This window comes from Triplophysa rosa, linkage group LG25 (genome assembly GCF_024868665.1).
Source record: "Triplophysa rosa linkage group LG25, Trosa_1v2, whole genome shotgun sequence".
Classification (NCBI taxonomy): Eukaryota; Metazoa; Chordata; class Actinopteri; order Cypriniformes; family Nemacheilidae; genus Triplophysa; species Triplophysa rosa.
In genome coordinates this window covers 14,015,248-14,028,659 of record NC_079914.1, presented here as the reverse complement: position 1 = coordinate 14,028,659, position 13,412 = coordinate 14,015,248, and the positions used below count along the sequence as shown (strand labels likewise).

General features: G+C 36.9%; 2 protein-coding genes across 4 annotated transcripts in view; both read right to left on the bottom strand.

Annotated features, from left to right (window-relative positions):
• Window positions 1–3,281: 3,281 nt before the first annotated feature.
• LOC130548495 (carcinoembryonic antigen-related cell adhesion molecule 3-like) lies at window positions 3,282–9,874 on the bottom strand. Its single transcript, XM_057325313.1, has 6 exons — window positions 9,779–9,874; window positions 6,696–7,031; window positions 6,162–6,464; window positions 5,693–5,809; window positions 4,263–4,306; window positions 3,282–4,098 (listed from the first exon to the last, which is right to left on the bottom strand). The coding sequence occupies exons 1-6, from the start codon at window positions 9,807–9,809 to the stop codon at window positions 4,039–4,041; spliced, it is 891 nt and encodes a 296-aa protein (XP_057181296.1). The 5' UTR covers window positions 9,810–9,874; the 3' UTR covers window positions 3,282–4,038.
• A 2,020-nt stretch (window positions 9,875–11,894) lies between these two features.
• LOC130548504 (T-lymphocyte surface antigen Ly-9-like) overlaps window positions 11,895–13,412 on the bottom strand; it is a 49,392-nt gene continuing 47,874 nt past the window's right edge. For all 3 annotated transcript variants that reach the window (XM_057325328.1, XM_057325329.1, XM_057325327.1), the window contains exons 4-5: window positions 12,982–13,083; window positions 11,895–12,649 (exon numbers count right to left, since the gene is read on the bottom strand). In XM_057325328.1, the coding sequence (XP_057181311.1) occupies window positions 12,648–12,649; window positions 12,982–13,083 (104 nt within the window). In that variant the 3' untranslated portion in view covers window positions 11,895–12,647. The remainder of the gene's footprint in view (window positions 12,650–12,981; window positions 13,084–13,412) is intronic.

Here is a 13,412-nt window from a genome sequence, read left to right as displayed (position 1 = left end):
CTTCTGTTCTAAATTGCAAACTAATGCAAGCGTGTTTCGCTATAGAACATAGACATACTGTACATGCTTGGAAAAAACATGTAGACATCGCCACACCCTGTATGTTACTTACACTGAAGAAATCGCAACGCATTTTAGTCGACGTACACTCACGATGTGCATAAACTAGAACGGTATCACAGTACCCAGCTGTTAGAAATCTTACTATCCCCTCTTTTTGTTATCGAAACTAAAAGTAGAGAAAAATGAGAGCGTTTTAAAAAGATCCAAAATGATTTCCTTCTTTGCGTCGAGGTGTAACCCGATAGAAGTCTGTGCCTCATAGATATGTATAACTAGATGCCGCATTTAAGCACTCCAAGCACGTAGACGTGTCCTCCATCTTGGAACGGTCCACCAACGTCACTCACGATTGACTAGAATGCCCCGGCGCTGCGCAGCCATGGCTGTGAAAACCACGGAGATTTAAATTCCCGCAAAATGGGATAACCTTTCGTTTTTTGTCACCTGTTAGTGTAGCAGATATACTCTTTGAGTTTACACAAGAATAACTATGTTTTCATAATCATACAGTCAGCTTGATCTTGAGTATTAACGGACCGGCTTGCACCGTTCCAATATGGCGGACGACCTACGGCCCAGAAACAGATCCTAATGCGGCATCTAGTTATTTATATCTACGGTGTGAGTGTGGGACTTTCCGTATATGCTGCGCAGCGCCGGGGCATTCTAGTCAACTAAATAAGCTCAAACCTAGTTGCAAGATATGTCAAGTCCTGCCAGGACAAAAGAACAACCAACAGAACAAAACAATACAACCCACAAACTGACAGGATCCTGTCACCCTCACTGAGAACTTTCATCAATACGTTGCTCTTTTTCTCTTTGTATTGATATGTATATATAGACTCTTATATACTTTTATTTTATTTTTGTCTTAATCTGTTTTTATGCAGAATGTTTAGAATTCATTTCCCCGTGCTTTGGCGATGTAAAATTTGTTTTATCATGCAAATAAAGGTTCTTTGAATCTTGAGTAACGTAATTTCCTCTTATTTGCCTTGAAGTTACTTGGGCAAACGAGAGGCGGTGATAAAAACAAGCGCTCCCCTTGGAGACAGCATCTTTTTAAAGTAGAAGGACATTATATGTCGAGGTAAACAGTCACCAGTTAGACAGTAGACGGACCACCAGAACCAACACGGCCAGCTGGGTAAACCGTGAACATGAACAACTGTCTATTCCTTTTTTAAACGGAACTGTCGTTTTTTTCTATATATGTTCATAAAACAAAAATGAAATGTTTGTAGTGATTATAGTCAGTGATCATCTCAGGATCCCTATCATCCCTATCAATCCAGTCCAAAGTCCAAATGTAGGCCTATTAAGACGAGTGTCAGTAACCAAACAGATTCCAAACTCAAACTTCAAACTCATTCCCCATTTACTGTCATAGTATGTAAACATAAATACTATGGGAGTCAATAGGGATGAGGTCTAATTTCAAATAATTTTATACAGGTATGAACAACCTGAGGGTGAATAAATGATAACAGAATTTTTATTTTTGGGCTAACTATCCCTTTAACCCTTGTGCGGTATTTTGGACATTTTTGTCCATTTCAGTTTTGTTTTCTTTGTCGTTTTGGCTGTGTTTATGCAAACATCATAAATTTAGCAAAATGTTTGTATTTTTATTGGAATTTTTATATTTTGCTCCATTTTACTTTCATAAATGTTTTTAAACTACGTACATACTGTACAATTGTTACACTCAGGTCCATTTGGACAAACATGTCCTCCTTGAAACACATTAAAACTACAAATTCTTAACTGTTTGCCATGCAAGCATAAATCATACATTCCATATAAAAATCCTTTGAATATGTTGGAAAAGGGTTAAAAATTACGAAAAATGAATACATTTCAAGAAAATTAAACGTTTTCAAATGTGTACTATTTACTTTTTGCTTATGCTAATTTCTCCATTTTAGTGTATGGAACATTTCAGTTTTCCTGTTTCTGCTGTATTATACAGCACGGCGGGCAAACCGAACAAAAGATACAGCTAACTGTGTTTATGTGTTAGTATAGATATCAAAGTGTGGTTTGTGTGTACGGACATTTATTTGTGTGTGTATGTATACAGCTTGAAAGAAAGACATCATATTTTACAGCAAATCACAAATCCAACACCTTATATTCAAGTCACTGTAGCTTACTGAGATTTAAAAATATTTTTCATTAAAAAAATGTTTTTGAACATGGACATTTTTTTAAAAATCTGACACTGCTCCAAAAATAATAATGCAATAAAAATCATGTTGTTGTTGTTCATTATTAATATATCCAAGACTGTAATAAAAATTCACATTTAGTATATAGAAAATATTAAGAATTGTTCATTTTTTTCATAAAAACAACAGGGTCGCCATGTAAACAAACTGGTATTTAACGGGTTAAAATTCAAAAAATGAATGAATGTTTGGTAGTTATGATAAGCACTGATTCTAGTGAAAAAAAAGAAAGTTATTGAAATTGTGAAAAAATATGTATATATAATATTTTAATGACCGTGTTTGGACATGGACATTTTTGTCAATTTGAGTTTTTTAAATTGATACACAAGGGTTAATATCATGTTATCTTCAATTAATCTGTTTAAATTAATTTAAGAAAAAGAACTCAAAATTAAAAGAAAATTAACATAAATTAATGAAATCGGAATGGAGAAATAAATGGATGTTGTTGGTACACTAACAAACATTTTTTTGCTGGCACCTGCTGCTGCACTTCAGAGAGAATATATATCAAATATAACATTCATAATTTATGTTGATTAGCCCCTTTCTTCATTTATTCCCGACTGTAAAACTCAATGACAAAAGGTTGTGCTAAGTATATATCTGTATATAGATCTGGGCTATAAATCATGTGTACAGTGCATAGAATACACAACAGATGATAAACTATTTTAAAAAGCCAGAGACCCCCCACACCCAGACTCATAATGCTTGAAAACACTTAACATTAGCCCTTCATTTTTAAATATAAAAGCTCTTCAGCTTTTTATATCAATCTGATATACTTCATTTAAGACAGCAACAATTTTTACAACATGAACAACATTGATAAAATATAATAAAACATTTCTATATTTACATCAGGTGATAAACATTTGTAACAAGTATGTATTATAACTACGAGTAATCCTATAGTAACAGTACATTTCAGCTGTTGATAAACAGATGGCAACTTGTAAGTAATACTTAAAGCACATGATCAAGTCCATTTTTGAAAAACACGTAAAAAAAATGTTTCACAAAAAATCCAATAATATCCAAAAAATAGAAAAAAGGATCAGCATACTTTCAAAAGGCTTGCCAAAAAATTCAAGTGCAGACAAAACGTTTTTGGGTGATAACCCTTCCTCAGTGCCATGTGCTATCAAACATACACCTGTGCTCATTAATAAAACAGGCATTCCCGTAATCCATCTAATAGTCCATACATCAAATATATATCAATACATAGACTACATGTTAGAATAAATATATTAGCAAACATCTGGTCATAAAGTGCATATCAAAATTGTATTATTGTATTGTATTATTGCTCCTTGCTCCTGTATGACATATCGCTTATTGCTCCCTGAACTCTCTGTAAGTCGCTTTGGATAAAAGCATCTGCTAAATGACTAAATGTAAATGTAAAATATAAATGTAAAAACACCAACATATGTCTCATGTCCTAAATAGCAAAGATTAAACTTCATGATTATCACAAAAAACAATTCAAAGATAATTCTTCATTCGAAATGATAGATCCAATATGGCTTGCAGATCTTATAGATCCAAAGATTAGTGTCCACTTTCACTAGATCTCTCTCCGTCATGAAATGACTCAATCCGTACTTAAATATCAACGCTGTTGTGAGTTAATACTTCTTAATAATTGTGCTTCAATGCTCAGTCCAGACTTCGTCTGGCTAGAAACAGATTCAGTAGGTTTTGTTATACTATACAAGAATTGAGGGCACTAGTGTTTAACTTCATTTGAAGTCACTAGTGGTCCAGAAACCTCATCAGTGTTGGGTGCCTGTAAGAAATCACAGAACCAGTCACAAAGGGGTTAACTGTTATTCTAAATATGTTAATATAATATTTTTATTTGGCTGTATATTTTAGAAATGTATTACATCATCTGTTTTTAGTAGTATACTAATACTATCGGTAATGTGACACATAAATACAGTGGCTTACCATATTATTGTTGTTATTCATAGGCATCATCTCTGCTTGTTGGGCTATAAAATATAGTTGGAATAAACTGTAAATAAATTGTAAATACAATTGTTGCTTTTTTCCAGTTGTTTTGCTGAAGGGGTTCAGTACTGCTCTAGAGCGCCACCTTCCTGCAGAGTTGAGTTACTATATCCATGGGTTAAATAGGTTGAAATCTCGCTCTGCTCCCCGTGTGTGTGCGGGGCTCTTGGTGTTATGGAGCGGCACTCCGTCATGCCACAGTACAAACTCAAGTTTAAGGAACAATGTAACCTCTTTTGTCAGTACATTGATAATTGCAGAAAAATTGATCTATGCAACCGTTGCATATACTGTATATTGCATTGCAACGTAGTAACCATCATCCCTATGCCCTACTGCAGACTTTTCTCTTTATTTGGAATGGCGTTTGTATGATGTTCCTTTCTGAAGGGCCCTTTTGAGGGAGATAAATTCTGTTTGGAACGCAATGAATGTGAATGTTGTATGTAGTTTTGACAGAAAAGTACTGGAAATACACAGGCAGTGTTGGGTATGTTACTTTCAAAAAGTAATTAATTACTAGTTACTAATTACATATTCAATAGTGTAATTAGATTACTGTACAAATTACTCTCTCCAAAAAGTATTTAGTTACTTATTACTAATTACTTTCTATATCCTATATCTACCTTGATTAGTTAAGTGATTCAAGGATAGTCATGAAATGGCTTTTTTAATTCATTCAAATAAATTATATTAAACTACATAAAGTATTTTTATTAACTGACCAAAGTATTACAAATGTGAGAATTATACATTAAAGCACAGATTTTAAAGTTAGACTCTGAATTTTTATGTCAATTCCACTATTACACACACATATATTACACAAAGTATTTAGTTTAATTACATCAAAAGTAACTTTAATTAAATTACAGAAAAAATAAGAGTAATCCCTTACTTTACTTTTTCAAGGGAAAAGTAATTAAATTACAGTAACTAATTATTTAGTAACTAGTTACACCCAACACTGTACACAGGTCATATATACAATTCTGTGGACATTAATAAATTAAGATATTTGATATTGACACAAGGAAAGATTTTCTTACATGTATACCTTTGTAAACTGCGGGCATCTAGTTTGATCAGCATTTTATTGTTCATAGCATTGGGCTCTCTTACTTCATATTTTACAGTTTGTCTATTAATAAGATTATATACTTCGTATACGCACCCCTCAAAATCCCACAGAGCCCCGGCACAAACAAAACAAATCCCAATTGAACCCCTGAGTATATCTCAAATCAAACTAAACACATTTGAAGTGAATCAGTGTCTTTTATGGATGATTTTAGTGTCTCTGCAGAAGTTTAAAAAACAAAGTCTTGCAGGAAAGAATGTGGCATCTTTGTTGTAAAACTTACCCCCTTGTATTGTTGTTGTTTTTTTCTTACAGTATTTGACTACTGCTGCTGCTGCTGCTATTAGAATCAAGACCACAATCACTGCTACAATCCAGAGGTTTGAACGGTCTTTAAAACCTAGACATCATCAAAGAAACAGATTTGTGTGAGTAACAAACAAATCTTATGCAGTTTATTTTTCAAACATTTTCCCATGTTGTTCTGGTTTTGTTTTGGTGTTATCTGTGTTCACATGTTTGTTAATGTGTTTGTGATTTCATTCATTGGACTTTGTTTAATAATAGATTTATAATTAGTCCCCCAAATCTGAGTCAGGTGAACTAAATAGCACAGTAAAAGAACTACATTACACTGGCAATAATGGCGTCAACAGCTGTGCTGATACTGGGTATAACAGCAATCTTGATTGTGACCATTCTTACAACGACGTGCCTGAATAAACATTAATAGTGTATAACTGCTGACACACCTGAACACGGCTGACAGACATCAGTGATGTGTAGATGTTGTGTGTGGTTTGTGATGGGATTGTTGATGACACATCTGTATGTGTTTGTATCCTGATATTCCACCTCCAGAGGTAGAGAGAGTCTGATGTTGAGATCAGACACACTGATGCTGGACAATAAACTCTTTCCTTTGTACCAGGAGAGACTCACACGTGTCACATTCATCACTGAACACAACAACACACATGTTGACACTGAAGATCTTTCTGATGATGGAGAACATTGAGAAGAGTTTCTGTTGATGACAGGAACAGGCAGACGAGCTGAAAAACAGGAGGAAAGAATAAATCAGACATATTCAGTGAGTCCAAGAAAAAGTGTGGTTCTGAATAACATTAACAGGAGGTTAGAGAGCTGCTTTTATCATGAGTTTTAATATTGTGTGTGACATCTGACAGACTTCTAATCTTTTGAATATTTCATAAATATTTATTATGTAATTTTGCAAAAACAAGAGTATGAAGAGTGTGAGTCATCTGTCAATCTTTACTCACCATGAGCATTAAGACTGAATTTGTGTTTCGTCTCTTTGATGCTATAGATGGTCATTCGATAAAGTCCAGAGTGTTGAGTTGTGATGTTTGTTATGGTGAGAGATCCAGTCTGATTATCCACCTGCAGTCTGCCTCTGAACATCCCATCAAGAACTTCATCATATACTGAGATCTCACTGGCTTTTCTATGGATTCTAGCTATAGGAGTCTCTTGGGGTCCAAAGCTCCACAGTATCATATGAACACTTTCAGTAACATTAGTTTTTAGAGTGATATTTTCTCCCTCCATCACTGACACTGACACTGACTTCACTTCATCTGCATCACCAAACGCACCTGAAGAACACAAACACAAAAAAAGTTTGTCAAAGATAATAACAGTTTGTATTTGAAGTGAAAAAATGAAGAACGGCTAAAAAGCAAAATGGTGTTGAAAAAAACAAATTTTTGTGATGTGTATGAGTTCAGATCAGTATGAAAATTATGATGTTACAAAACTTTTATTCCCTGATACTGTTAAGTTATGCAGATACACACCTTGCAGATTCCTTGGATGTTACAGTAAAACTTCATTTCTAAATGCCTAATTGTAGATGTCATCTAATATTTTGAGCCATTGAGTGTGCTCAGTTATTACGTTTTAGCTAGACTGTCATCTCAATGTTAAAAAATGTCCCGATAAACCTACATTCATTGTACCTCAGAATTGAAGAGTTTACATACATTGTTCTTTCAGAATTTAAGAATGGTGAATGTAAATGCTGTAACAGACAAACATTGAAAGAATTAAAGTCATAAAAACACACTTATAACTCATCGATCAGATGCCACACGCACAAACAAAACAAAAATGTGTGAAACATTTTCTTCAGTTCAGAAATCTGAAAACTCCTGAATCTATTGAAAGTAGATGATCACCTTGTAGTTAAAAGAAAGCTATTAAACTTGTGTTCTCCTCTCAGTCTTTCCAACTGTATACATAAAACAGAGGTGTATAGCCATTTTCACCAAACCACTGAACACCCTATTATGGAAGCCATGAACCCCAGTGTAAAAAAATTATTTTGTGACAGAGACCTAACAGCCCACACAAACTCTTAGGGGCGGTTTCCCAGACTGGGTTTAAGACTAGTCCCAGACTAACTTAAATGTTAAAGGTGTCTTGATCGAAAACAACTTACACTTACATATCTTTAAAAAGATCATTGCCATTGTTTTGTCTCGAGATGCACACCAGTAGCCTAATGTCTTTTGTAAGGTATGTTTTTAAAAACATCTTAAATATCCCAATTTAACTAAGGCCTAGTCCTGACTTAATCTATTCCCTGTCCGGGAAACCGCCCCTTAAGCGCCAGGTTCTGACTTTCCGCGTCCAAGTCCGTCTCGCGCACTAACAAGTCCGAGTTCGACACATGCGCAGTATGTGTGCTCTACCAGACCGTCAGAGGTCAGCGCTGAGTCGCGTCATTCACAGACCCACTGCAAATTAACAATATAGGAAGTCATTCTCCATTGCAACGACAACGGCACACTGCACACTTTCTGTGTGTGTATTGACACAAGTAGACTAGTGCACTTTTCTCACGCACGTGCTGTTGTACTTGTCCCAAAAATGCAGCCCATTTTTTGAGAGCGGTGTGTGTGGACGGTGTGTGTGGACGTCCTCAGACCCTCCTGATGACCAAAATTATGTCATGTAGGCGGCACGTGGATTGCCTGACTATACTTTTGCCTTAAGTCTACAAAGCCATTGTCCTCCCCACCTTGCTTTATGGGGCTGAGGTGTTGAACACCTGCAGTAGGCATCTGAGAGCCTTGGAACAATATACCACCAAAGATCTCTACGAAAGAAACGCTCCAAATGACAAGTATCACCACTATGTCATGGTTCTGCCCCATCTTTTCTTGCTTTTCTTGATCTAGTGGCAGAATCATGACAGAACCTCTTGTTTCATGTGGAGAGGGGCATTTTGGCACTGATGGCCTTCCATACTCTCCGGTCTCGTCATTGTTCCTACCCTCTTGTTTCCTTGTTAGTGCTCATTATGATTTCATGCCCCACACCTGTCCCCTCTTGATTTTGATCCCTTATAATGCCCATTTGTTCTCTGTCCTGTGCTGGTTCATTGTCATTCGTTTCATGTGGTCCAGTCTAGTCGTATTGGATGGTAAATGTTATCTTTAGTCTTGTTAGGTGTAGTTAGTCCTTGTTCCTGTATCCTGTTATATCCATGTTCTTGTTTTACCCCATTGTGGGTTTTTGTTTTGTCTTTGTTTTATTTTATTTTATTATTAATGTCTTGTTAACCCCTTGCCCGCTGTCTGCACCTGGGTCCTCTGTCCTTGTTCACTCACCGTTCATGACAGACTGCTTGGTGCCAGATGTTTGGAAATGCTGTTTTGTACCCATTCAATTGCGAGGCAGCTATGGTGTGGTCAACAGAATGCGCTGCTTCTCTCTACTGCCCATGGGCACAGAATAGAGACGATTCTGCGACAGGAAAAGACATCGCTAAACGGGGCAATAGTGGGGACGTTTCCCTACTGAATGAAAGCTCATGTTTATCCAAAAAGTTGTTAGATTTGACGCTATGCACCTTTGCACGACCAAGTCGCAAAAGGGGTCTGAAAGTTGGCAACGCTGGATTAAGTTAACTCAATTCATTACTTCAACTTTCCACATCCCACCCCTACCCATTTACATTAAGTTAGAAGTACCGTGAACGACAACTGTACTGTCCTTGCTTAAGAAATCAGTCAGACGGCAGGAGTGGAAGGGGGATCGAGCTCTCCTCTCGGATTTTTGTTGCTGTAGATTTGCAGTCTCTTTTTAGTGATAGGCCTTACCCATTTCTATTTGTCAATCAACCCTGCTTGCTATTTGGGTAATTAATCCAGCGCTATGATTGGTCTAACTCTGCTTTTGCTATTGCTTGATTTGACTAAAATGCGTACAGGGTGGCAGGTCTGGGTTAGTCATCTAGTGAAGATATTTAAATCTAATTAATTTCTAATAAGATGACTAGTTTGCCATTGATGTCATTCAATGACATCAACCAGGTAAAATTCAGGAGAGCAGGTACCTTCAACAGGGACCCTCTGCTCCAACTTCATGACCTGATCTTCATGTTCCAGATTCCTTGGACCCTCTTGATGTTTCAGTGGATCAGCATCTTGTTCAAAACCGAATCCATCTCCTTTTCCACCGCATCTAATGTGAATATCTCTATCCAAACCTCTTTCCTGACACCTTGACATTACTTGACATTATATTTTAATTCTAGTTTTATTTTTAGATAACTGATTACCAAATAAATCATTCTTTAGCTATTTTTATTAGGATTGAGGGTTTACCTAACAGAAACCAACCCTTAATCTTTCCATAAAATAACCTCATTCTGTTAGACCTGCATCCAACACTTGATTTTCTATCCGTATTTACTTTATTTTTATCCTTTAGTGGTTTAGTGCCATTTAGTAATTGTTGGTTATTGTATATCTTTTGTTAGTTTAGTCTGTTTTGTTACAACAGTCCTTTTGTTGATAATACATAGCGGCAAACAACACAAGGTGAAGGAGGAAGAGGGAGGGGCATCACAGACAACCCTTAAAATGCCAATACTATCGGTACAATGGTGTCCAGAGTGAAAATCACTATAAATATTTTTTATTTGTAATGTTTTAAAACATAACTCTTGCAGTACAACGCTAAACCGAACAGCTTTAGAACTTTATTAAACGGAGTGATGCGGCATGACTGTTGTGTGCAAGCTTTTCAATATCCTTGCTTGGGGATTAGATGACTCACGATGTTTGATCCAGTTTGATCCAGTTACTCAATTTATGTTCAAGGAAGTTCATATAGCCTAGTTCATATTTACTTGTTTTGAGTGCCCCTTGTGGATGTATAAATTTTGCATACAGAGTTCGGAGAAGCTCTGCGCAAGGGCGAACAAAGTTGTTGTCCTCTGGTATACAGACGTCTCCATTTCTTTAACAAACTAGACGGATCGCCCGTTTATTTATGGTAGTATATCACGTCTTTGTTGACAGACACGCACCGCGGACTCTCTAGCTGCTATCCACGCTACACCGGCTGTCCGTCTTTTTTGACAGGAATAACCGCGCGAGCGCGCGCTGCATCCTCCTCTATGAAGTCATGGTGGTACACCACAGGTTTGTTCGAAACAGCTAGTGGATAGGACGCGTTGTCAAAACTCGTAACAATAAGCTTAGAATGAATTAACGAGTATTAAATGACACATGTTCGTGCGATAGGATGATACAGGACGTTTAAACAAAAAACACCGTGAAATAATACACAACACAATAAATAACAACAGCACTAAAGTATTCGTACCGAATTCAGGTTATGAGGCAATTCTCTTAAATGACAAATTACGCTCTCTTGACGACTGTTCACATAGAGAATCGAGTTAACGTCCTAAACGCAGTTTCAGCGGAGCGAGCAGCCCAACCGCATCATTTTCTTCAATGTAAGTCACCAAAAGACTTTCTTACCTTTTAAAATAAACGGTGAGAGCACCACACAAATACGTATTAATAGCATTCTGGTATCCTCGGTCGGGATATGATAAAGGTTACAAATGGAGTTGGAGAGGCTCTTGATGGAAGCGCTGGTGCTCGCGACGCAACCTCGCACTTATGGAAAACGCGTTGTTTTCCGGGGGGGCGGACACAGGCGTTTCCCACGTGCAGCCTCGTACAGTATTTCAGTGACACCCTTTTCGCCAGGACACCGGTGTGCACCATCTTGTATAGCCTAATGTTAATAATACATACTGACGCAATAGTTTTTGCTAGTTCATACTGCATGAAGTGATGACATATACAACTTTTACATTAAATATTAAAATTTGTTTTTACCAAGATTATCAAATGCTGTATTGTAAGAAATAGCTTACTAATATTTAATTTGACAAATGTAGTTAACTAATTTAAGTTTTATTGTAAAGGTTGTGTATAAGTGCATATTAATTTGTATATTGTTGTGGAAATTAGCCACTGTGGAGAACTTCTGTGTGTCAGGTGTGTAGCAGACAACATGGTTCTGGCATCCGTTCACGTCCCAAGTTATCATGTACGTTAACTGTGTTATGAGGAGTCATAAAGGGTTTTTCCATTTGAGAAAATATTATTTCTTCATGTTCATGTTACAAATAACACCTAAAGACATGGCATGAGCAATTTATTTATTGAAAATATATTGTATATATACACACTCACACGCACAAATGACATTTGATAGCATGTAAATGACTACAGACAACAAGACATTAGCAGCAGTTCCTTCAAGTCCTGAGATTGTGAGGAGGAGCTGCCATGGATTGAGATCTGGGCACTTTGGAAGCGAGGGTAACACCCTGATCTCTTCATCATGTTCCTCCACCATTCCTGAGCAACGTGTGCAGCGTACGCGTGCGTTATTCTGCTGAAATAGGCCACTGCCAACCGGGAACAACACTGTCATGAAGGGGTACACAGTTTGACTGTGGAGTGACTAAGTAAGTAACACCTAAAGCCCAGCAATTTGCAAAAGTGCCATTTTGGGTAACATATGTCAAACGTAATGAGCATTCATAAAGTAGCCTATAACAAAGCTAAGATCCATTGTAATTAGGAAATCTTTGCGAAACCCAGTGTAAACTAGGGAAGTTATCAGCATCTTGTTGAAGTTCGCAAACTGATGTCTTTTTAATCCTCTGTTCAGTTCCGTTCCGTTGAAAATGTGATCTGATTGGTTTATGGCATCAGATCCAAAAGAGCTGAGCTGAGCATCGTCAGAGACATCAGACATCTGTCTTCATGAAGGCAGGAATCACATTTAATACACTGTACTACAAACAATGACTGCATTAAAAAAAATGTCGTAAACATTATAGAGGGCACTCTTCAGGCTGCTATAGTGGTAAAACCTCATCCCTGTTGGGTCTCTGTAAAAAACACAGAACAAGGGAAAATGAGTTAAATATGTTCATAAAAGAACCAATAACAGCCATAGGGCGTGTTTCATTCATTAAAGCTACAATCTTTAACTGAACAAATAAATAAACAGATCAGTGATCGAAATGATTGTCATATCTTGTGACATAGCTTGTGTCAGCACAAACACAGCTGGGATGGCCCGAGGGTGAATAAATTAAGAGAAAATGTTTATATTTGGGTTAAGGGTAATTGAAGGACGTGTGTAACGGGAGGGTTCAAAACAAAACTCTTGCAAAAAAAAGCAGGTGACAAGATTTGTTGCATTTGCTGTAACACTTACATTCTTGCCCTGATTGACTGTGTTTGACTGCAACAACAATCACGATGTAAACCACCAACACCGCTGCTGCTGCGATGGCACAGACGTGTAACCGGTTCTCATCTAGACACCACGAAACAAGCAGGTTTGGAAACATTTAATTTGATATGAACACTTTTCCAAACATGTTTTGTGGGTTACCTACAGCACATGTCCACAGCAGATGTTTATTTGTCGACACAAACATTTTATTTTATGCAACACAATATATATAATGAACAAACATAAGAGTTGGATTGCTTTAAGCCATCTTTCTATTTTTGCGTGGTAAATTGTTTAATCATTATTGCTGTCCTTTTCAGTTTCAACTACCTGCACAACCGTCTTTGAAACTCTTAAGGTCAGTTTATGGTTCTGCGTAGGACCTACACGTAGCCTACGCAGAGCCGCGT

Excerpts from the sequence above, each read along its gene's own strand:
- LOC130548495 (XM_057325313.1), bottom strand. The coding sequence starts at position 9,809 with ATGAAGTTGGAGCAGAGGGTCCCTGTTGAAG. Across the intron at positions 5,810-6,161 it reads TGTCTGTCAGCCGTGTTCAG|GTTTTAAAGACCGTTCAAAC; the intron begins GTGTGTCAGCAG and ends GATGATGTCTAG. Across the intron at positions 4,099-4,262 it reads TGAATAACAACAATAATATG|GCACCCAACACTGATGAGGT; the intron begins GTAAGCCACTGT and ends GATTTCTTACAG.